This window comes from Haliaeetus albicilla, chromosome 18, assembly GCF_947461875.1.
Source record: "Haliaeetus albicilla chromosome 18, bHalAlb1.1, whole genome shotgun sequence".
NCBI classification, from domain to species: domain Eukaryota; kingdom Metazoa; phylum Chordata; class Aves; order Accipitriformes; family Accipitridae; genus Haliaeetus; species Haliaeetus albicilla.
In genome coordinates, this window is record NC_091500.1 from 29,413,147 (window position 1) to 29,435,907 (window position 22,761).

The 22,761-nt window shown below is 61.2% G+C and overlaps 1 protein-coding gene across 2 annotated transcripts; it reads left to right on the forward strand.

Moving 5' to 3' along the window:
• Positions 1-5,958: 5,958 nt before the first annotated feature.
• Positions 5,959-20,830, forward strand: RAPGEF3 (Rap guanine nucleotide exchange factor 3). Of its 2 annotated transcripts, XM_069806265.1 has the most exons (27): positions 5,959-6,407; positions 11,580-11,633; positions 11,951-12,057; positions 12,232-12,353; positions 12,513-12,687; positions 12,949-13,033; positions 13,265-13,325; positions 13,578-13,654; positions 13,766-13,912; positions 14,084-14,193; positions 14,442-14,530; positions 15,144-15,222; positions 15,480-15,630; positions 15,727-15,809; positions 16,186-16,225; positions 16,366-16,447; positions 16,522-16,668; positions 16,796-16,893; positions 17,102-17,227; positions 17,313-17,494; positions 17,579-17,669; positions 18,092-18,142; positions 18,335-18,422; positions 18,572-18,636; positions 18,879-18,933; positions 19,024-19,095; positions 19,923-20,830. In XM_069806265.1, exons 1-27 carry the CDS (start codon positions 6,096-6,098, stop codon positions 20,039-20,041), a joined length of 2,868 nt encoding a protein of 955 aa, XP_069662366.1. In that variant the 5' UTR covers positions 5,959-6,095; the 3' UTR covers positions 20,042-20,830. The 2 variants fall into 2 exon arrangements, with proteins under 2 accessions (XP_069662366.1, XP_069662367.1); XM_069806266.1 differs by lacking the exons at positions 19,024-19,095; positions 19,923-20,830 and having other exon boundaries at positions 18,823-18,933.
• Positions 20,831-22,761: the final 1,931 nt, after the last annotated feature.

Genomic DNA, 22,761 nt, shown 5'->3' on the forward strand with positions numbered 1-22,761 from the left:
AATGCCTGGTGAGGTTTTTGGGGTGGACTTGAGGGGTCTGAGCTGCCAGCGGTCTCCACCGAAGCAGCAGCCCCCGGTGCAGGCACGGTTGGGGGCTCAGCGGGGACCCTTCCCCTTGGCAGAGCTGCACCCCAGCCCCACGGCAGCACCCCCACCCCCACCCCGATTTTACCCGCCGCCCATTACTTTCGCCCAGTCCTCAGCATCGCCCCAGGACAGCCTATTTCTGCTGCCACCTTTATTTATACTCAGCTATTTAAAGCTTCAAGCTGTAGGCAACGTCTGGGCACTCGCCCTGGGAATGCCGAGTCCCTCAACCAGGGAAACGACCACAAAATACGGCCGCTGCCTCCAGCCCCGCTGCGGATTCCACCACCGAAGGGAGGGAGCTTTGCCATGGGCCGGGAGATGGGTAACCGGGGCTGCAGTGAGCCCCGGGGAGCAAACGCCAGCCCTGTCCGTCACCTTGCAAGCCCTGCTCTGATTTACAGCCCCTGGGAAGGGGCCAGGAAAGGTTTCCCAATCCCGCTGATGGGGTTTATTGTAGAGATGCCGAGCAGGAACGCTGTCCGCGAACTCCCAGACCTCGGAGAGCTTCTCATCTCCCAGGGAACAAACACATCTTGCCGGAGACTTGGCTCCGGGTAGCTGCCACCGCGGTCCCTTGGTGATGGGGGGAGGCGGGTGCGTGTCAGAGCAGCCTTGAAATTAGTGATTTGTGCTAACGAACAATGGGGAGGCGACCGGCAGCCGCGAGCCCTTGGCTCCAGCATTGCGAGGGGGGACTCAGCCTGCTCGTCAGGGCTGAGGTACCCGCGCCGGGGGCACCGCTGCCGGGCAGTAAATCACGGGGAGACGGGAGGTGACAAAGCAACACTAAATCATTTGTGCCTTGAACTCCCCATGAAAATGGGAATTTTTTTTTTTTTTTTTGGCCAAAACATGGGCGATAACAGCTGTTCTTATGAATTATCTGAGTCCTGAAACACATAGATCAAAGCCTGGAGGATTTTGTTAAGGGGCATGCATCGCTCCCAGCCCATGCCACTGAAGACCTGAGCACTGATGAGATTTGAGGGGTCAAACAGCCGTTTGCACTGACGCCAGCACTACCAGTCTCACTGGGAAAGATCTGGGAGCAGCAGCTGAAAACTCTCCCTTAGCAAAGTCACCTGGCTCCAGCAGGTCCCATAAGCCGAACACGCTCCGCACGAAAGGCGCATTTCCACGGGGCCAGGCCTGCCTGCTCCGGGAGATTAATTATTATTCAAGTGCAGATAAAATGAGCAAGTTAAATACAGCGATAAAGAGTTAGATAAAGCAGAGCTGCTCTGTTTGCATTTTATGGCAAGGCAGGAGCTCTCTGCTTGGAGCTAACCAGACTCGGGCAGCTGGTGCAGCCTATTGGAAACGTGTCCCTGCGGCCAGAGCCGGTGACCCGGCACGCTGGCTGGGCGCACGGTTACTGCACGGCAGCAATTCTCCGGCATTCCTGCACCTAGTTTGAACCTGGAAAAGCTGCAGGGGAAGTGCATGGGTGCAGCAGCAGCCGGGGTTGTTGGATGCTGGGTTTCTCCACAATTGGGATCCCACGCTGGTCATCACTGGTCCGGAGAGCTCTGCCATCAGACATCCCGCATAGCTCAGCGATACCCCTGTGCCGTACGTCGCTGGCTCCGGCGGGCTATATTATACAGCACTGCTGCGTGATGCTCTCACACCCCATCCCTAAAGCATCTTACTGGGCCAGTACAGACAGGACACTGAGCTGGATGGAGCCAGTTCAGGGTTTCCAGAGCTGCCATCCCTGGAGATGCTGGACCACGCACTGGCCCGTGGTGGGATGCTAAAGCCCGATTTCCCGGGGGATTCAGACTTCCAGCAGCACCCACAGCACACAGTGGCTGCGGGGTCCATGTGGAGGATTGCCACCCTGGCTCCTCATGCACCATCCTGCTTGCCAAGCAAGCGGGGCCGCTCCGCACCATTCCCTGCCAGAACAGCTGCACCAGCCACGATCTTGGAAAGTTTTCTAAACTCCGCCGGGGCTGGGAGCCGTTCCCAGGAATGCAGGGTGGGAGGAAGCGAGGAGACGGTGGCAAAGGGGCAGGCAGAGCTCTTTGGCGAGGGTGACAAGGCACCCTTCATCTCTGGATCTAAACTGGGATGGGGTGGGATGGGATGGGGTGGGATGGGGTGGGATGGGATGGGGGAGGACTGGGGTGGTGGAAGCATCAGCCAAGATGCAGGGAGAGGGAGAGGAACCACCCGCGGTCCTTGGTGGGGCCAAGGCAGGTGTCACGTCCTTGGTGTTTTGTGCTGCATCCGCACGCAGCCGCTCGGGTGGGGCTCCCCCGGGGAAACGCCGCTCCAAGAGCCTCCTGCCTTCCTCAGACCTCTTCCTCCTTCTCTTAATTGGCTCTCATTTGCATGGGGGGGGCATGTCTGTGCAAGGCAGGGATCCCTCGCCCATGTCAGCAGAGATCCAGGGGCCTGTCAAAGGTGAGCGAATCCTTGATGTGCAAAGCGCAAGGCAGCCCAGAGCACTTTCCATCAGGCCGGGGAACTTTCCAAAGGTTCCTCCCTGCAGCGGCCGAGCCAGCATCCTCCCTCGGCGCGGCGGCGAGGCCGTATCCTGGCCCGCTGCCCCGGGAGCATTTCTATCACAGCACCAGCTCCTTGAGAGCAGGAGCAGCTCTCAAGACTCGATCCCACATGGGCTTTGCCAGCCAGCGACAGCCAGCCGAGCAGGAGGGAGTTTGCTTGAACTCCGAGCTGCCTTTGCCGGTGTGAAACTCTCTTTCCACGACCCCCTTCGGGCTGCGGCAAGAGCTGGCTGCGGCCAGGGAGGTTTCCTTTATAATGGGCTGCAGGGGTTGGGAGGGGCTGCAAAACACCGTGCTGGGAGCCCAGTTTCATTTAACATAAAGTTTGTGCATGTCGCAAACCCAATGCCACCCAGAGCGGATGGATGCCTGGGAAATGACGGCTTGGGAGCCCTCCCAGGGCCCTCGGTGCGGCCCAGGAGAGATGCACACATGGGTGGAGGAGATGCACATGCAGGCAAATGCACACGCAGGCAGCGGAGCTGCACACAAAACTCCAAAGGACAAGCTGGGACTCGAAGCGAGAAGCCCCAGCTCGCTGGGACGAGGCGCTGGCACAGCACTCGCAGCCGTATTTTGGGGTGACCCCATCCCACCACCTCTACATCACGTCCCCTCTACTGTCTGTGCCTGCAGCATGGGGCTCGGTCCAAGGCTGAGAGGGGAAAAGCTTTTGGCACTGGTGGTTTCCTGGGAAAGGGGAATATATTTAAAGTTGTAAATACAGAAAACACCTCGTGAGAAGGGCCAGGAGGAGCCTGCACCTCCCGGGCACGTTCTGCGCATGCACCCCACCGTGCCAGGCTTCAAGACAGGGGCGCAGAAGATGCATCTTTTGCAGCAGAATAATCAAAGGGGAACTTTTGCGCCCGTTTCTACAGCGTCCCAAGTCCCCAGGTCATGCCGCCTCCATCCAACCCACCCACGTCTAGCTTTGTCTGTGGGGCCTCAGCTGGGAAACTGGACCAGCAGCGCTACGGGATGGGGAGCTCCTCCACCGTGCGTTTTAAATGCCACTCGTTGAAGTGTTTTCCAGGCAGTGCCCGGCCTCATCCAGCCCCTGCGTTGCTCCGTCTCTCTCTGCCCAGCTGGGACCAGTGGCCATACTGGGTTACCGGTGAAAGGGGCTGGGAGACTTTTAGCAAGATCCTGGGAGGGATTTGCACAGAGGATGGTTATGCAGCAGCTCCCCTGCTTTGGCTTGGAGATCCTGGACCAACTAACTCCACACGAGAGCAGACTCCGGGCACGGTGGAAGTGGTGACAGATCTCGGCGGGAGACTCTTCAGCGCCGTAATTGTGCGTGGGTGGTTGTTGTGATCCCCGGCTGCAGAGGAGCCCAAAGCCTCAAGGTCTCCAGGAAAATGCCTTTTCTGCCTCCGAGTGCTCGTGGGCGAAGCAGACGGTGGGAGGAAGGATTGCTGTCCCCGGCCTGCACGGCTGCTCAAGGATTTGCCCAAGGCCACGCTGAGAGATCCTATCTCCCCAGGCTCACGTGGGGTGGCCCTGAGGAGTGACAGTCCTGGGGAGCCTGGTGTGACCCCCAAAGTCCCTGGGGTGCCTGATCAAGAAAGGAAGCAGGGGTGCGTCAGGGATGCCTATCCAAACTACTTGTATCCAGCTGACATTTCTCATCACTTTGCTGGTTGGGGTGGGGGCTTATTTAAATATATACATTTTTAAATCTTTTTTTTTAAATTCAAAAAATAGGATTTATGTCAAAAGTAAAAGCTCCTTTTGGCAGAAACCCCTTTCTTTTTAGCCAAAAGCCCTCCCAGGACCGCTGGGCCACGCTCCAGGTCCGCTCCTCTGTCCTCCCTGGTCCGAGGCTTGGGGCCACCTCCCCAGTACAAAACGCCTCCCACTTTCCAGCACCTCTGTGCCCCGTTCTCCCCCCACCAGGCTGGGCCCTGCAGGACTGGCCAGAGCAGGGGGTTCCCTGTGATTCCCCAATCCCTGGGGTCTCGGTGGGGTGCTCAGGGGAAGGGCAGGGGCTCCTGGAGGCACCCCCGATGCCCAGGGTCTGGGGTCCCAGGGGGACATGCAGGGCTCAGGCTGGATGGGGGCTCCCACGGGTGGGCCTCCGGGCTGTCCCCCCCAAAGATGGTCAGGATGGGGAGGAGGGGGGTGTCCCCAAAAGGACAGAGGGTCCCGATCCAGAGAGCAGGGTGTCCCCAAAAGGACAGAGGGTCTCAATCTGGAGGGCAGGGTGTCCCCAAAAGGACAGAGAGTCCTGATCCACAGGGTGGGGGAGTGGGGGGTGGTGTCCCCAAAAGGACAGAGAGTCCCGATCATGAGGGGGGGTGTCCCCAAATGGACAGAGGGTCCCGATCCACGGGGGGGGGGGTGTCCCCAAAAGGACAGAGGGTCCTGATCCACGGGGGGGGGTGTGTCCCCAAAAGGACCTCTGGTCCCGATCCGGAGGGCGGGGGGTTGGGGGGATTGTCCCCAGAAGGACAGAGGGTCCCGATCCGGAGGCAGGGTGTCCCCAAATGGACAGAGAGTCCCGATCCGGGGGGTGGGGGGTTGGGTAGGGTGTCCCGAAAAGGACAGAGGGTCCCGATCCTGAGTGAGGGGGGGTGGAGAGGGTGTCCTCAAAAGCACAGAGGGTCCCAATCTGGAGGGCAGGGTGTCCCCAAATGGACAGAGGGTCCTGATCCGGGGGGTAGGGGGTTGGGTGGGGTGTCCCCAAAAGGACAGAGGGTCCCGATCCAGGGGGTGGGTGTCCCCAAAATGACAGAGGATCTCAATCCGGAGGGGGGGGGGGTGGGGGTGTCCCCAAAAGGACAGAGGGTCCCGATCCGGAGGGGGGGTGTCCCCAAATGGACAGAGGGTCCCGATCCACGGGGGGGGGGGTTGGGTGGGGTGTCCCCAAAAGCACAGAGGGTCCCGATCCGGAGGCCGGGGGGGTGTGTGGGGTGTCCCCAAAAGCACAGAGGGTCCCGATCCGGAGGCCGGGGGGGTGTGTGGGGTGTCCCCAAAAGCACAGAGGGTCCCGATCCGGGGGGTGGGGGGTGTGTGGGGTGTCCCCAAAAGCACAGAGGGTCCCGATCCGGAGGCCGGGGGGGTGTGTGGGGTGTCCCCAAAAGCACAGAGGGTCCCGATCCGGAGGCCGGGGGGGTGTGTGGGGTGTCCCCAAAAGCACAGAGGGTCCCGATCCGGAGGCCGGGGGGGTGTGTGGGGTGTCCCCAAAAGCACAGAGGGTCCCGATCCGGAGGCCGGGGGGGTGTGTGGGGTGGGGGCTGTCGGACCGTGGGACCCCGGGGAGGGGTTTCGGGCGGGGTGCGCCCTGTGCCCCGGCCCCGTTCCCGGTCCCAGCCCGCTCGGGGGCGGGGCGCGCCCAGCCCGGCGCGGCGGCGGCGGCACCGAGCCCGTCCCGTCCCGTCCCGTCCCGTCCCGAACGGCCCCCGCGGAGCCTCCGCCGCAGCCGGAGCAGCACCGGGCTGCGGCCGCGATGGCTTCGCCCCCCCCCACCGCCCCCGCCGCCGCATGAAGGTGCGCGGAACCGGAGCGGGCGGGGAGGCGGCGAGGAGCGGCCCGGGATCGGTGCCGGTAGCCCGGAGCCGGCAAAGAACGCGACGAACCGGGCTGGAACCGGGGACCGGTGCCGTTCGTCCCCCTCCGCCTTCGTCCTCTCGTCTCCCCCCGCCTTCGTCACCGCCGCCCCCCGGGGGACCCGGCACTGACGGTAACCGGCTTTCGGGGCTCCTCAAGAAGATGCACTTATTCCGGAGCTCAAGCTACGAGATCCGGCTGGAGGGCGAGGGGAGCAGCCTGCCCCGCATCCAGGGCATCCGCTGGGTGAGTGAGGGGGCGGGCGGGAGGGGGACGGAACCCCCCAACCCCGAGAGCCCCCGGGGGACGGTCCCCAAACCGAGGAACCCCCTTTACAGCCAGCTGTCCCCTCCGCCCCTCTCAGCATCCCTCCTTGCACCGGGGGGGTCTGCGCTTAGCTGGCCGCAGGGTTTCGGGGGACGGTTGCGGGGGGGGTCGGTGAAGCCCCTGCAAGGGCCAAGCGGGGTCTCCCGGGTTTATCGCTGCCTCCGGCCCCGTTTCCTAAGCAGGACTTTGCAGGGCAGGGCTGGGCCCTTCCCTGCTTTCCCAGCTGGCCTGGCAGCGGGTTGTGATCTGTGACCCGAGCCCTGCTCCCCCCTCGTGTTTGCTGCCTGCGAGGCGAAGCGTGCAGGGAGCGAGGCATTTTTGCAGCCGCCTGCCCTAACCCCTTCTCTAGGCAGAGCTGGCAACCAGGCATGAAATGAGCCCGGTGCTATTGTGCTCCGGCACACGGCGGTCGGGCAGCGCACCCCAACCCCGAGCGTGTGAACAGGAAAGATCTTCCCTGCGGCCCTGCAACACGCGGGGTTCAAAACGTTCCCTCCCTGCCAGGTCACGGTGTTTCGACAAGAGAAACTTATCGCTTGGCAGCGGGACGATGCTCGGCATCACGTCCTCCCTCCCTGGGTCCGTGCTGTTCCCTGGCCAGGAGCTGCTGGTCTCTTGGGGGTCCCTGGGGTGCAAAAGGCACCCGGTCCCCACTCTGGGTCTCTTCTCTGTCCCCTTTGGGCTGGGAGATGACCCTGGAGCCTGTTCACCTGCCCCAGCTGAGCTTTGTGACTTTCCCCTTCCCACACTGCTTGACCAGAAACAAACATTTTTAAGGAAAAAAGTGAAATTACTTAAAGGCAACAACCCCCCTTTCAGCATTTCTATGCAGCATGCAAGCTCCTTCACAAATAAGAAAGCTTTCTTCTCTTTTCCCCTTTTTCCTGATTTTTTTCTCCCCAGTACTCTTAGGAACTTAATTTTTGGGAGGGTTTTTTTAAGTGGCAAAAAGCCAGGGAACTCGGGAGAGCAGCAGGCTGGAGCATTACTGTGCTAAACTGCCAGACTAGGATAAATCTGAAAAAATCTGGCAGCACAGTGGCAGATGCAGTGTGGCAGGAGTGTCCCCTCCCCAGGTAGCTCCCCTGTGCATGGGGACAACCACGGGCCATTTGAGGGGAGTGGATGTGATCTTTGCAGGGAAAGGGGGTGTTTTCCCCACTTTTTGCAGGTACTCCCAGCGCACCCATTCCTCAGGGCAGGTATGGGAGAGGTGAATGGCAGGGAACCGTCTGGCTGTGCCTTGGAGCAGCAATATTGTCCCTTGTCCCCGTCGCTACGGCTCCTGGAAGCTCCTCCTCGCATCCTGGCTCCATCTCATCCCTCCTGGGGACCTGTTTGCCTGATCCCAGCGCCAGCAAATCCCTTCCAGCTCTGCTCCTTGCTACGAGGCTCCAGCCCAGGCTCCCGTTCGCTGGCATCAGCGGGATATCGCAGCCCGGTGTCCCCAAGCAGCTCCGTCCTTCACCCTTCCCAGAGTACAAGTGCCATTGTGCCGGCTGTCACTGCGTCCCTGGAGAGGACGGATGGGACAGAGCGGGTCCCCCAAGCCCCCCTCCCCGACGAGGCTCCCGGGGGGACAGCAAGCCCCTGGCTGGCTGCCGTGTCTTTTGAGGCTGCGGATGGGCGAGGACTTTCTCCGGAGCCGTAAAGCCTGAAATAACTCCTGTTGTTTTCCTTGGGATTCCAAACAAAAGCGGCGCGTGAGCGCGGAACGGTCGCTGCCGACCTTGGCCGGCCGCCCGCTGCTGCCGGATTTCTGGAGACAGGCAGGATCTCAGCAGCCGCGTGTCCCATAAGCAGGAAGATGGAAAGAGGCAACTCCTTAGGAAGCTGTTTGGAGATGGCAGCCGTGTTGCTGTGACAATTAGGCAAGGGCTGAGGGTGGGGAGGGCATCCTGTGGGTCTGGACCCAGGAGCTGGGGAGCAAGGATGCTTCAGGAAGGGGTTTTTGGGGCCAGCCATGAGATTTTTGCATGTGGTTCAGACCTGGTCTGGCAATGAGAAAACCCCAGGAGGGAGAAATCGCTCCGAGCACTCATCCTTAGGCAGGGTTTTTCTCAGTCTCCTTCAGTGTCCTTGTGAGCGCAGCTTGGAGCAGGACCATGGCACGTCCTGGCTCTCTGCCTCAAGGACAGACCTCACTTACAGGATGACAGAAAAGGCTGTTTGGGGACTGGAGCAGATTTTGCTTGCACCCAAGGGGGTGACATGGACCTCCAGGTCCCACGGGAGGTAGCTCCACACTCTGGCCACAGCCTGGCTCCTATTTGCAAACATTTGCTCTGCAATTGCCGGTGCGTTTCCTGTTCCACGGGGCAGTCACGAGGCTCAGGAAAGTTTGCAGAATGAGTAAGTCACGGTGTCCCAGCCTCAGCGGCAGCGTGGCCGGGTCGGGAGCGTCCCCAGGGACCTGCTGCGTTCGCCGAGCCGCTTGTTTTCCGTCCGCTCCCCAAATTTCTCCTACGCCAGTTGCAAACTGCTGGGGGCAGGTTGGTTGCTCGAGCCATCCGGGCTGGCCAGAGGAGGATGGGGAAGCCCTGGGGGTATGGAAAGGGCTGGAGGAAATGAAGGAGCAGCCTGAACCGGGCAGGGTGTAAGCAGGCAGGGTTTGGGACGGGCAAGCAGGCAGCGCAGGGCAGAGCACCCACCTGAGCACCCACCGGGTGTCCACCTCCATCACCCTCCTGCCTGGGCCAGGAGATGCCAGGGCTCTTTGGTTTCCCCTCAGCTCCTGGTGGGTGCGTTTGTCCTTGAATTCATTTGCAAGGAAGGTTTCTGCAGCTAATTACTCCTCCCCTTGGCTTCCTTAATTGAGGCTTTCATCCGGACCGTCCCTCTTGCTGGGGTTGCTCAAACCTTCCCAGCCAGCCCAGAGCCAGCAGATCTGAGGAGGATCTGGCCCAGAAGATGCCGTGTTTCGAGTGCCCACCACCTCCATGGCCAGCCCAGAGTGCTGCAGACCCCTTACAGCCAGAAATAAACAGGGGGGACCACAAAAACTTCCCCTCCAGATGACCCCCGTGCAGGTGAAGACACCCCAAGGAAGGATGGCCCTCACCCTGTCTCGGGGTTAATGCTCAAAGTGCATTAACTGCCTCGGCCAGGGCAGCGCGTGGAGAACAGGTCTGACGGGTGCTCTCAGCTTCCCCCAGCCCATGATTTATGCAGCAGAGAAGCCGAGATGAAAGGTTGTTTATTCAGGGCCACGGCCATGCGGAAGCCCTCATCCCTCTGGGCAGCACCTGGATGGGAGCGCGGCCGGCTTTGCACCGGGATGAGGGCTGCAGCTGGGGTGGGTAATGGCTCATCCCTTCGTTGCTCTGCTTTTCCCTGGAGCAATCCCTCCCCAGGGGAAAAAAACTGGGAGAAAAAATGAACACAAGGACTAAAAAGCACCTGCTGATGGGGAATATCCAAAGGGATGAGAGGTCGTGGAGAAGCTGAGGACTCAAGTGTAGCCCGGCAGGGATCAGCATCGCTCCCAGCGGAGCTGAACCCGATGCTGGGTTGTGCCGTGGTTGTCGCAGCCGGTCCATCCCGGAGAGCGGGGACCCGCTGCGGGGCCGTGGCTCAGACCACAGCATGTGCTGCTGATGGAGACGGTCCCCAGCTATTCCTGATGCTCTGATGACGGATCGCTCTGGGAGGGACTCCCTGAGCCAAAAAGGGGGATGCTATTTTAGGATCGGTAAACAGTGAAGGCATTAAAGAGGAGCCAGTTTAGAAAACAGCATTGGATCAACTCACCACGTGCGGATTTAAGTTAAATAGAGCAAAAACTTGGTGGGTGATGGGGGTTTTCCATCCCCAAAGGGAGTGGATTTGTACTTTAGGCTAAGGGAATACTGAATTGCCGGTGAACCAGCTGTGCTGTGGATCAGTGTGGTTTGCTATTTTGCTCTCTTCCTACTGACACCCATCCCACTATTTGCATTTTTTTACAGCTGTTGAGGCCTGAGTTCACATTTTCAGTCACCGCCACGGGCTCCTGCTTGAGCTCAGAGCCTCTGACCACAAGCGAGGGAAATTTGGGCTTGTTTTCTTCTAATACGCTTTATTTTAGGCATGTCCCTATTGAATTTTACCCACTGCTGTTTCTCCATACCCAGCATGTGCTCAGTGACTTTTTGCCTTGCTGATCCATTGTTTCCAGGATCTCCCCTAAAATCCTTTGGAAAAACAGCTTCATATTCACCAGCCCTTCAGTACCAAGGGAAGCACGAGGTTACACATCACCCATAGCAATTCGGCTCTTTCGCTGCCGTGCTCCTCTGGGCACCAGGGACCTCACGTCCCGATGGTTTATTACAGCTGATTTTTCAGGATTTATTGCATAAGTTTTTCTGGCCGTGCTGTTATTTGAGACCAGTCCCCGGACACATTGCCTGCAGGGAAGGATTTGGGCACGTGCTCCTCGGCTCTCTGCCACCCTTGTCCTCTGCAAGAACTCTTGCTCCCCATCATCTGCCGTGGGACAGGCTGGCCATGGGTCCTGTCCTTGGTGTCCTCTGCAAGCTGATCCTCCACCTTTCCAAGCCTTTCTTGGGTTGTTCCTGTAACCTGAGGGAGTTTGGGATCTTTTCTGTCCTCTTTGTTTGGTCCCAGCTTCAAAGCTGGAGGAAAACCCCCAGGCTTTAGACATCTCTCCCTCCCCTGAGGCTGCGCCAGCTTCCCCAGGTCTTTCTGAAGTCCTTCTCCTCCAGTGGCAAGCTCCATGTCTCAAATACGATGTCTTTGATCCCTGTTTGCAAAGATTTTACTTTTCACTTCCTTCTTTTATCTCCCAGCTCCCTTATTTGAATGCACTTCCCTTTCTGAAGTTAAACATAACCGCGGGGGGTTGCTGGGGGTTTGGTCCCCGGTACACACGTGTGCTTTTAGCAAGGATGGGGCAGAGTAAAGGCTTTGCCACGGTTTTAGGAGATCGGTGCTGGTGAGCATGCAGGGATGCTTGCCTCCTCGCCTGGTAAAGAGCTGAGGATGAACTGTGCCTTGGGGGAGGCAGGAGCTCCCCTGGGGTGTGTGGGGTGAGGGGGGCGCATGGCAGAGCCCACCCAGCCACCAACCCCCTTCTTTTTGGTTTTCCAGACCCCACTTTTGGACACTGAATCCACCCTGGACTACGGACACAGCCTTACCCAGGTGGGTGGGCTGGGAAAACCTACAAGGACATGAGTTTGGGGAGGGTGGGGGGTGGAGAAACATGCCTTGAAGGCTGTGAGGGGTGGGGGGCCAGAGCACCCCCATTCCATGGAGTCCTGGGCTCGGCTCTGGGCTGCTCGATCCCTTGGGCTCAGTTGTTCCCAGGGGTGGGTGATGGAGATCCCGGGATGCTGGGGTGGGCATGCGGGTGTATTGCACCTTGGCAAGGCGTTGGGGGCACAGTTGACCGTGCGAGGTATGCCACCCGTGCCCTCCCCGCTTCCCCTGCAAGCCGTATAATCCCTTTCCATCCCCAGGCATCCTCGGAGAAGATCTGGCGAGCCGGGAAGCTCCTCTTCATCCACCTCACCAGCACTCGCCCTGGCCTCATCCGGGACCACAAGCATCACCTGCGGCATCACAGGTGGGATGGCCAGCACCCCTGCCACGCTGGGGGGCACCGCGGGCTGCCGAGGACCCCGGCAGCCCTCCGAGGACAGCAGGACTTCTCCTGCCCATCCCAGGGAGGGGTTCACCCAGGGTGCCGGGTGCCACAGCTCCATTTCGGGGGCGATTCTCACGCCCTCTCCCCTTGCAGGCAGTGCTGCTCCGGGAAAGAGCTGGTGGACTGGCTGCTGAGCGCCGGGCTCGCCGTCCAGACGCGCAGCCAAGCCATCGGCATCTGCCAGGTGCTGGTGGATGGAGGCGTCCTGACACACGGTGAGGGTGGGCGGTGGCAGCCCCCTGCGTGGCGGCGGGGTCTCGCAAGGCGAGATGGGCACGCTGGGGGATGCTGGGGTCTCCCACGGGTGCACGTGGTTCCCCGTGGGTCTCCCGTGGGTGCACGGCTGAGCTCATGGCGCTCTCCCCCCCCCGCAGTGAAGCAGGAGTGGCATTTTCAGGACAAGGACACCCAGTTTTACCGTTTTGCCGAGCTGGAGCTGAGCCCCGAGCCCAGCGCTGGGCTTCGGGATGCGGAGGAGCTGCTGGAGGCACTGGCCTTCCTGGCCCAGCTGGGTCCCGACGCGCTGCTCACCATGGCCCTGCGCAAGCCGTGAGTGACTGGGTGCTCCCCAGGGGCCAGCGGGGGGACATGAGGCTCATTTCGACCCCGCTCCATGGGGGTCTGGAGCACCAAAGGGGCTGCTGTGGATGGGGTCACCTGAGCATCTCTTCCATGACTGTCATATGGGGTGGAGAAAGAGGCTGCCCGGCCAGGGCAGGGGTCTCCATGCCTGGAGAGGGGTGTCTGTGCCCCGGGACGGGGTGGGCAGAGGGGGTACAGATGGCTGCTCACCCCCCGCTCCCCTTCCAGGCCTGCCCAGCGCACAGAGGATGAGCTGGAGCTCATATTTGAGGAGCTCCTCCACATCAAAGCTGTGGCTCATCTCTCCAACTCGGTGAGTGTGGCTGTGCCCTGCTTCCCCCACAGCGTGTATGTCCTCCCTAACCTGCACCTGGTCCCCAAATCCTCCCGCATCCCATCGCTTCCCATCTGGGCATCCTCTCCTGGCCCTCTCTGAGCATCCCTGGGCACCCTTCCCACCTTGTCCCCCATGCCCATGCGTGTCCCCTCCTCGCTCAGCTCCGGGCTGGAGTGACCCTAATGGCAGGTGACCCTCTTGCCGCAGGTGAAGCGGGAGCTGGCGTCCGTGCTGATGTTCGAGTCGCACCAGAGAGCAGGCACCGTGTGTGAGTATCGTGTGCCCCAGGAGCCATGCAGGGCTGGCTGGTCCCCCAGGAAAAAGTCCCCAGCCCGGGGAGGATGGCTGGAGCCTTTGCCATCAGTGTGGATGCTCCTGATGTCTCTTCGTGGACTAGGGATGGAGGGGACTGGAGCACTCGCTGCGTTCGCCTGGGCTGGGAGCTCAGGACAGGGGGGCTGAAGAGGGATGCTTGTGGCTCCCCCTCTTCAACTGCTGGATGCTGCCGTTTCCCCTGCAGTGTTCAGCCAAGGAGACAAAGGCACATCGTGGTACATCATCTGGAAGGGCTCGGTGAATGTAGTCACCCATGGCAAGGTAGGTGCGTCCCTGCACAGCGAGGGTCTCCAGACACCCCATGTCACTGTCCCCCAGTAAGAACGGGGGCTCCCACCCCATCCCTTACCATCCTTGCTCCCCTCGACCCAGGGTTTGGTGGCCACCCTGCACGAAGGGGACGACTTTGGGCAGCTGGCGCTGGTGAACGACGCGCCCCGCGCGGCCACCATCATCCTGCGAGAGGACAACTGCCACTTCCTCCGCGTGGACAAGCAGGACTTCAACCACATCCTCAAGGTGAGCAGGGGGCTCACACGGCGCCGGGTCCAAGCCGGGACGCACCACGCACCCTCTCCATGGTGTTTGGAGGAGAGGATGCTTTTCTGCATGCCAATATGGGGTTTTGGGGTGCAACCAGCCAGCCAGGCGTTGCGCCGAGCTGGGCTGATGGCTGGTTTTTCTCTCTAGGATGTGGAGGCCAACACCATGCGCCTGAAGGAGCACGGGAAGGTGGTGCTCGTCCTGCAGAAGAACCTGCAAGGTGGCAGCAGCCAGTCAGCCACGGCACGGAGCAGCAGGTGACAGCAGCCTGTCCCCATCCCTCCTTGCAGCCATAAATACAGCCAAAGCCGATGCTGCCTGTCCCCCTGCCTCCTCTGCTGCTTTCTGGCTTCCCCTGGAGGAGTCTACTGGGAGGACCATGTCCCTGGAGGGGAAACAGGGATGCCAGGCCATGCTGACCACTTGTGTTGGGTGGCCCAGCATGGTGGCCAAGCCCAGAACTGGGGTGCCGCTTCCCTGATGTGGCCGGTGCTCTGCCCACCAGGTACTTTGTGATGGCTGGGACGCCGGAGAAAATCCTGGAGCATCTGCTGGAGTTCATGAGGCTGGATGCCACGCTCTATGACCCCATGGGTAGGTGGGGGATCTCCTCCCTGCTTTGGGGACCATGTCCCAGAGCCACTCTGAGATGGGCAGGGGGCTGCGGACAGGGTGCCAGTGGAGGGACCAGCACCGAGTGGGGCTGCCTTATTCCCAGTATTCAACCCCAAAAAGCTTCTCCTCTCATCCTAAAATCCCCCATTGGGACTAGGAGAGGGAGGCAGCTCCAGGGCCGAGAGCATCTCCTCTCCCACATCCCACCATCTCCCTCTGCCTTTGGAGAGGAGCAAAACTGGGTGAGACGGGAACCAGGAGATGTCCCCAGTGGGTAAAAAATAAGAGCTGCCGTGCTGCCCTCATCACCTGCTGCGCTGGAGTTAACTCACTGTGAGGGCTGCACTAGAAGTGATTTAATTTTCTTTCATCCTCCAAAGCCTGCAACCTTGCCAGCCCTCTCCATGGTGTTTAGGAGCAAAAAATTACCTGCAATGAGCATGGTCACTGTGGTGGGGGACACCACAGGGCAACCCCACGCAGGGCATGGGTGACCCTTTCCCGGTCAGCCGCACTGCCTGGCTGTGATCACCATGTCCCCAACCTGCTGGACACCACGAAGGGTGAATGATGGTGGCCTGATCTCTTGCAGATACACTGCTGGGGGATTTCCTGCTGACTTACACCGTGTTCATGCCAACCTCACAGCTCTGCAGAGCTCTGCTGCACCAATATCCTTCTGTGGCTGGATTTGGGGGGGAACCGGGCTCCATGCTACGTGATGCATCCCCCCCTTCCAGGGACCAGAACGTTCAGCTTGGTCCCTGTCACCCTGGTGGGACCTCAGGCGTTGGCCAGGGGGGCCCCAAATCCCCCAGGCTCTTGGGCACAGGGCATACCCCTATCTCCCATCCTATCCTGGCTGCACACGTACGGGGGTCCCCACCTGCTCCCCACCAACCGTGTTGGTGCCCTTGACTGGTCCCAGTTTCCGTGCGGAGCCGCTGGAGGGCTCGGAGCAGGAGAAGGCCACCTACTCCCTGCACAAGCGACGGAAGATCCTGAGGCTGGTGAGCCAGTGGGTGCTGCTCTACGGGCGGCTGCTGCAGGGCGACCGCAGCACCACGGCTCTGCTGCAGGTACCAGGAGTGGGGCCGAGAGGGGGGGGAGAATGTCCCCAGAGGGGTCTGGCTGTGACCACCCCACGCTGACCGCTGGGCATCTTCCTCCCACAGAACCTCGCGGACCTGGCGAGCCAGGACCCTCGCCTGGGTGGGCTGGTCCAGGAGCAAGCACAGGACCGCCGGCGGCCCCGAGCGTGAGTCCCCCAGGGAAGGAGGGATGTCCCCATCCGAAACAAAGCCTGGCTTTGTCCCCCCATGCCACTGCTGATGCCCGTGTCCCTGGGTCCTGCACTCCTCGTACCCGGGGCGGGGAGTTTGTACTTTTCATGGTGCTGAGCTTTCAGCCAACAAAGCAATGATTGCCAAGACTGGGGGGATGCCAGCAGCTCTCAGGCCACCTTGTCCCCAGCATGGGATTTTTCCAGCCACAGGGAGGGTGTCAAATGCTGCCAGGACTCCCCTGTGGGGCAGGGATGCTCGGGGGGCCTTGGGGGCTGCAGGACCCCGTTCTGTCTCCAGCGCAGATGTGGGCTGCGGGGCTCTAACACTGTCTTGCTCCTCTCTCTGCAGGCTGGAGAACGGAGACGGCAGCGTTTCTCCCCAGCCCAAGGTAGCGGTGGCCCTGGGGGGGTGCCAGGGTTGGGGGGGGGGTAGTGGAAAGCTGGGTCACCCCTGCCCTCTGGGGACCCCCAGCAGGAGGGGTGGCCGGTGGGGAGGCATCCTCCCTGCTCTCTTCCACCTTGGCCACAGGCTCGGAGCTCAGGGAACTGGCTCACAAGCCAGGAGGAGGCAATTTTGAACAGCAGCTGTGCCTTAAGAGCCCAGGACAAAGGTACGGCTTCTCACGGTGGGGACTGTCCCCTCCCTGGCATCTGGGACACTAAAGCCCTCTCCCCCCCGCCGTAGTGCCCTACGAGATCTACAGACCGGACCATTCGTGCCTGATCACGGTGCTGCCCGTCAACGCCTCGGTGCGGGATGTCTTGCGGTCCCTCGCCCCCCGGCTCGGCCGGGATGGGGAGCACATCCTGGTGAAGGTGAATTCGGCTGGAGGTGAGCGGGCTCTTCCAGGGATGCCACCATGCATAGGCTGCCACTGCGCCATGGTGACAGTTGCCCCGTGCCCAGCCAGGATCTGGCCCCTTCTCCATCCTGGCACCGACCGTCCTCTCTCCCGCAGATAAAGTGGGGCTGCAGCTGGATGCCGTGGGGGTGTTCACAGCGCTGGGGCTCAATGAGAGGCTCTTCGCCGTGAGCGTGGAGGAGCTGGGCAGCCTGGTGAGCACCGGGTGGGGGGGTCCCCAGGATGGGCAGCACCAGGCTGGCCCCCTGAGCGGGGTTTGGGGCTGCAGTGCTTCCATAGCAGCTCAGGGTTGAGGGTGTCCGTCCATCCCTGCTTCTCTCCCCCCCGGGGAAGGGCTGGTGTTGCCCTCCCTGCTGCGGTGGCTAAAGGCAGGAGGGGTCAGGCATCCTCTCCTGCACACAGACCCCCCACCCCGAGCAACTGGGACCCCATGTCGGCTCCTCAGAGACCCTGGACCTCATCAGCTCCAAGGACCTGGCCAGCCATCTCACCGACTACGACTGGAACCTCTTCAAGAGCATCCACCAGGTAGGGCCAGCGCCCAGACTGCAGCGGGAGACACCTCCGGGGTGGCTTTCGGGATACCCCTCAGCTGCCGCCTTGGGCTTCGCAGGTGGAAATGATCCACTACATCGTCGGGCCGCAGAAGTTTCACGACGTGACCACGGCCAACCTGGAGCGGGTCATGCGGCGCTTCAACGAGCTGCAGTACTGGGTGGCCACGGAGCTGTGCCTCTGCCCCGAGGTGGGCAGGCGAGCCCAGCTCCTCCGCAAGTTCATCAAGCTGGCTGCACAGTGAGTGCCTCACCGCCTGCATCCCGGTCCTGCGAGGACAGAGCCGGTGGTGACCTTCTTGCCTGACTCTGTCCCTGCCTGCAGCCTCAAGGAGCAGAAGAACCTGAATTCCTTCTTCGCGGTGATGTTTGGTGTGAGCAACACGGCCGTCAGCCGCCTGGCCAAGACCTGGGAGGTAACCGCCTTCGGGCTGCTGCCAGCCCTGTGAGGTCCTCCGTGGTCTGCAGTGATGGATCGGGGTCCCCTGGCTTGGGCAGCGGGCAAGGGTGGCCCGGGTGCTGGGGTCCAGGCAGAGCCTGCACCCATAAGCTCTGAGCAAGGGAGCTGCTAAGGGCAGGGAGCACATTTCCCACCGGGCAGGGGGCCAGGATCAGTCCCTGGGTCTGGTTAGACCCAGCCAGGGGCCAAAATACCCCATACTGGAATGGCAACGGGCTCCGAACATGTTGCTCATGGGCACCCGGAGCAGGCGGTGTTGCAGAGCCCACGGAGGTGGAATGAGGCGGGTGGAAAGCAGAAGGTTCTGGGAGAGCTGGGGGGGGTCTCTGGGGGTGGGAAAGCCGGGGTGCCAGCGCCGGTGACCCTCTCTCTGCGCAGAGGTTGCCCCACAAGATCCGGAAGCTGCATTCGGCGCTGGAGCGGATGCTGGTGAGCGCAGCCCCTTCCCTCCCCGTATCCCCCTTCCTGGTAGGGTTTGCCCCTGCTTCCCAAAAGTTGCAAAGTCACAGGGGTGCCGTGGAAGCGCTGGCCCCCCCACTTTTTTCCCCTGCACCCGTGGCAGGCAGCAGCCAGGGCTGTGTCCCCTGCCTGCCCCGCGCTGAGGTCCCGCTCCGTCCCCAGGACCCGTCATGGAACCACAGGGTCTATCGCCTGGCCGTCGCCAAGCTGAGCCCCCCCATCATCCCCTTCGTGCCCCTTCTCCTCAAAGGTGGGTACCTCAGCTTGGAAGCTGGCGGGCCTTTGCTGGGGGTGCCGGTGGGAATGGGTTGGGCTGGGGTGGCGGGGACCCCTTTGGATACATCCAGCCCTCCCCAGGGAGCAGGAAGCCAAATCTGATCTCTAAATGCCCCTCCCCAGACATGACGTTCATCCACGAGGGCAATCGCACGCTGGCCGAGAACCTCATCAACTTTGAGAAGATGGTGAGTGGGGCGGGTTGGCTCCCCACGGACCCCCACTTTAGGGGACCTGCTGTCCCCCCATCCCCTGGGATGCAGATCCAGAGCATCCCCGCGGCATTAGCGCAGACCCCCCAGCAGCCAGGATCCCTGGGGGGCACGGGGCAGCTGCAGCCGCCGCTGAAGCCAGAGGGGACTGTGTTTTACCAGCCTGGGAGCAAAGTGGGGCCAGGTGACAGCAAGTGACCTTTGTGCATTGCCCACAGCACATGATGGCAAAGACCGTGCGTGTCCTGCAGCGCTGCCGGGGCCACGCACATGGTGAGTGTTCCCGGCTGGGGGCAAGGATGGGGCTGGGCACCAGCACTCCTTTGGGATGGGGCTGAGCTCCTGCTCTCTGTCTGCACCCAGCTCCGCTCTCCCCGCTGCGAAATCGCTCCCCGCACCGGCCAGAGGACCCCAAGGCCATCAGGATCTCCACATGTACGTCTGGGGTTTGCCCATCCATCCCCCACCCCTGCGCTGGGAGACCCCCACCCCTGCACTGGGAGACCCCCACCCCTGCACCGGGAGACCCCCACCCCTCGGGGCTACGTGGGGCTGGATGAGGCCAGCCCAGGGGAGCGTGTACCCACCGTCCTTGTTGCGGGGGGGGGTGTCCTGTGGGGACATCCTGAGGGCATCAGCCTGGCTACAGTGGGTGAAAACTGGTCCAGATGCTGTCGATGCCTCGGAGTACCCAGGCATGGAGGCTGAGCTCCCTCTGCTGAGTGGTGCAAGCCCGTGGGTTGCACGCTGCTGGCTGGAGGCACCAGTCAGCAACTCCTCGTCCTGAAGAGAGTCACGGAGTGCTTCCAGCATGTCTGAAGCACTCTAGTTGTTAGGGAGCAAGTCTGTCCCCGCTTGCTCCTGCTCCTTCAGCTCCAGTGGGTTCCTGGAGGTGATGGAAGGGATCCGTTGAGCTGAGGGAGAAGGGATGGAGGGGATCCATCAGCCAATGGAGGCGGGATGGAAGGGGATTTGTGAGCCAGGGGAGAGGTGATGGAGGGGATCCATGAGCTGAGCAAGAGGCGATAAAGAGGCATCCTCCAAGCTGGAGGTCATACAGAGGTTCGATGAGCTAAGCTAGAGGTGATGGAGGGGATTGAGCCAAGCCAGCAGCAGTGGAAGCGGATCAGTGCGTCAAGCAAGAGGCAGTGAAGGGGGATCCATGAAATGAGCCAGCGGTGATGGAGAGGGTTGGCAAGTTGAGCCAGAGGCGATGGAGGGGGATCAGTGAGCCCAGCCCTGATCTCAGCTCTCCCTGGCAGGCTCGGAGCAGTCCCTGAGCGTGCGAAGCCCCGTCTCCACCTGGGCGTACCTGCAGCACCTGAAAGCCATCGACAGCCAGAAGGAGCTGCTGCGGCTTTCCCACGACCTGGAGTCCTGACCGGGATGGACGGCCGGAGGGCCGGAGGGGCACCGGAGGAGGGATGCCGCAGCCTGTCTGCCGGTGGCGGGGGCAGCCCCGTGGCTCTGCTCCCAGTAGCACTGGGCACAGGGCTGTGTTGGAGCCAGCCGAGAGCAGCCTCTGCTCGGCCGTGCCGCCGGCTGTGGGCACCAGGTCTGGCACCGCAAGGCAGCCGGCAGCCCATGTCGGCTACGGGCAGGCGAGGGCCATGGACAGCAGAGTGAGCAATAGAGGTATTTTTGTATGCAAGGCTGCACTCCCTTTTCTTCTTCATGCAGCAGCCTGGATTCACTCCCTGCACTGGCCCCGGGGGGAGGAAGGAGCCCTGGCTGCCCCCCGATGCTGCCGACCCTGGAGGTGCCAGGCTGGAAGATGCCCCTTCCTCCCGGAGGGACGTAAGCCAGAGCATCCCTATGAGCAGGGAACGCCATGTCTGTCTCCAACAGGGTGCAGACACCCAGGCTGAGCTCAGGGTCTGGCTCATGCTGCCCCACGGATCCTGCAGGCAGCCCCAGAGGGGACCTGCCCTTCCCTCTGTCCTGTGTGTCCCATAGGAGTTGCTGGCTGTGTCCCCTGTCCTGGCCTCTGGGAGCTCCGTGACCCCAGCAGCCACAGGGGAGGTATCTTGATCTTCCCCAGGACTGTTGGGGCTTAAACCAGCCCATGCTGCCAAACCTTGGGCTAATCATAACCTTCTCCGTGCCTCAGTTTCCCCACATGGATGGGGGCAGGACTAGCCACGTACAGCCGTGACGCAGAAGCAGGACAGCATCCCTCATGGAAGGAAGCTGTGGTGGCCTCGTGGTGGAGATGGTGATCTGCTCTGGCGGTTCCCAACCCACACCCAGTTGCTGCTGGGCTGTGAGCAGGGGTTTGGGGACGATGTCTTTGAAGGAAGCAGAGCTGACAGACCCCAGGGGTGAGGACCACCATCTCTCCACCCAGAGCATCTCTGTATGCGCACAGAACAGTTTTAGCAATGACCTTCCCAACGCTCTGAGCAGGCCTGGATGAAGCTATGGGGTGCAGGGGAGATCGCAGCCCCTAAAAGCTCCCACGTTTGGAGGGTACCAGTGTGGGGGAGCCTTGCAGCCCCTGGCAGGTCCATGCCCCAGCTGGGACACCATGGAACCACAGCACGGAGCCACAAGCCAAAGCCCCCCCAGCCTTGCCCCAAATATGGCTGGGCTACGAGGGGCCAGAGCACTGCTGCATTAATTGCTCTTTTCAGTCTCGCCATGCAGATGAATGGGTTGCTTAAAATAAAAGTCCCCATCATACCTAAATAATGTTTCAAGCTGTGCAGCCAGCTAAGAGATGGGATGTGGGTTCCTTGCAGCTCCCAGCACCATGTCCATCCCAGGACCACCAGTTGCCCCGCAATGCGAAGCCTGGCTTGGTGGTTCCCTGCAAGGCAGTGGGTGGCCGTGCTCGATGGGGACCACATTTTGACACCTGGCATCTCCCAGGTTTCTAACTCCAGCCCCATGCATGGTCCCAGCAGCACGCGCGTCCAGGCAAGCCAGGGCAAAGCAGAGAGGCGATGGCAATTCCTTGGCATCTGGACCCAGCAGCCCAGACTTCCCGCAGTCACCTTTCCCAGGATGTCTGCCCTGAAGGACCAAAGGAGCCTTGAAATGAAAGAGCTTGTGCATGGGGAAGGAAGGGTTAAACCAGAGTTGCACATTTTCTGGGTGTTTCTGGGCCTGCAGATTACTTTCAGTCTGCAGGTTGGCTGGCGGGGTCAATGGATGTGTCTTGGGGCTTTCCCTTCCTCGGCTGCAGGCGGAATGCTGGCCCGGTCAGCTAGCTTGGCTGGAGAAATCTCCAGTCGAATGGAAAAGTTGACCCTTGTCTGGTTTTTCCAGTGCAGGCTGTGAAGAGCATCCCGTTGGGGAGCTCACCGCGGTCCATGCACGTCCACAGCCCACAAGCCTGTATCCTCCACAAGCTGTGTTTTCCCTAGGAGCACGAGCACAAAGGTCCAGCCCCACCAGCAATTGCCATGGAGCTGCAGAAGCCCTGTGATGTCCTGGAGGGTAAGGGAAAACCTGGAGAGATATTCTGGAAAAGGGCAACGAGTCCAGGGGGGGCAGAGAGGAGGATGGCAGGAGGGGATAGGGATGAAGCTCAGTGTTGGGCAGCCCTGCTCATAGAAACACCGGACTGTGCAAAAATAAGAGGCTGGATGCCTGCCTCCTTGAACAAGGTAAAGCCAGGGTCTGGACGAGGGTGTAATGCAAGGGGCGAGAGCTAACGGCGTTGTTGGGCACAGGAGCAAGCATGGCTGCCCAGCTTCCACTCCTGCATCCCCAAGTCTGGGGCTTGCATCTTGGCAATTCCCTTCTCCTCATCTCGGCTCTAATGCAAGAGCAACACGAAGCCAGCCCCGGGGTGCTTGACTCACCGCCCTGCTGCAAGACACCTCATGGGCGAGCACCCTGAACGGGGTCCCAGGGTTCCATGACAGCCGGCAACACTGTCGTTCTGTCACCAGTGACTGACACTGGACCATGCACGCACCTACCCACTCTTGTTCCTGGACCTGCAAACCTTGAGAGTGGGTGAGGAGAGGCAGGTTGTCCCCAGAAGCTCGGAGGGCTTTGGTGTTTGCAGGTCCAGCACTGCTTGAAGGTAGAGGTGGGAATAAGATGTGTTGGACCACAGGGGTATGCAAGAACGGCAGGCGAGGAATGCTC

Coding starts and splice junctions, on each gene's coding strand:
- RAPGEF3 (XM_069806265.1), top strand. CDS start 6,096: ATGAAGGTGCGCGGAACCGGAGCGGGCGGGGAGGCGGCGAGGAGCGGC. Junction 14,531..15,143: donor CACGCTCTATGACCCCATGG/GTAGGTGGGGGA, acceptor GATCTCTTGCAG/ATACACTGCTGGGGGATTTC. Junction 18,637..18,878: donor TCATCAACTTTGAGAAGATG/GTGAGTGGGGCG, acceptor CATTGCCCACAG/CACATGATGGCAAAGACCGT.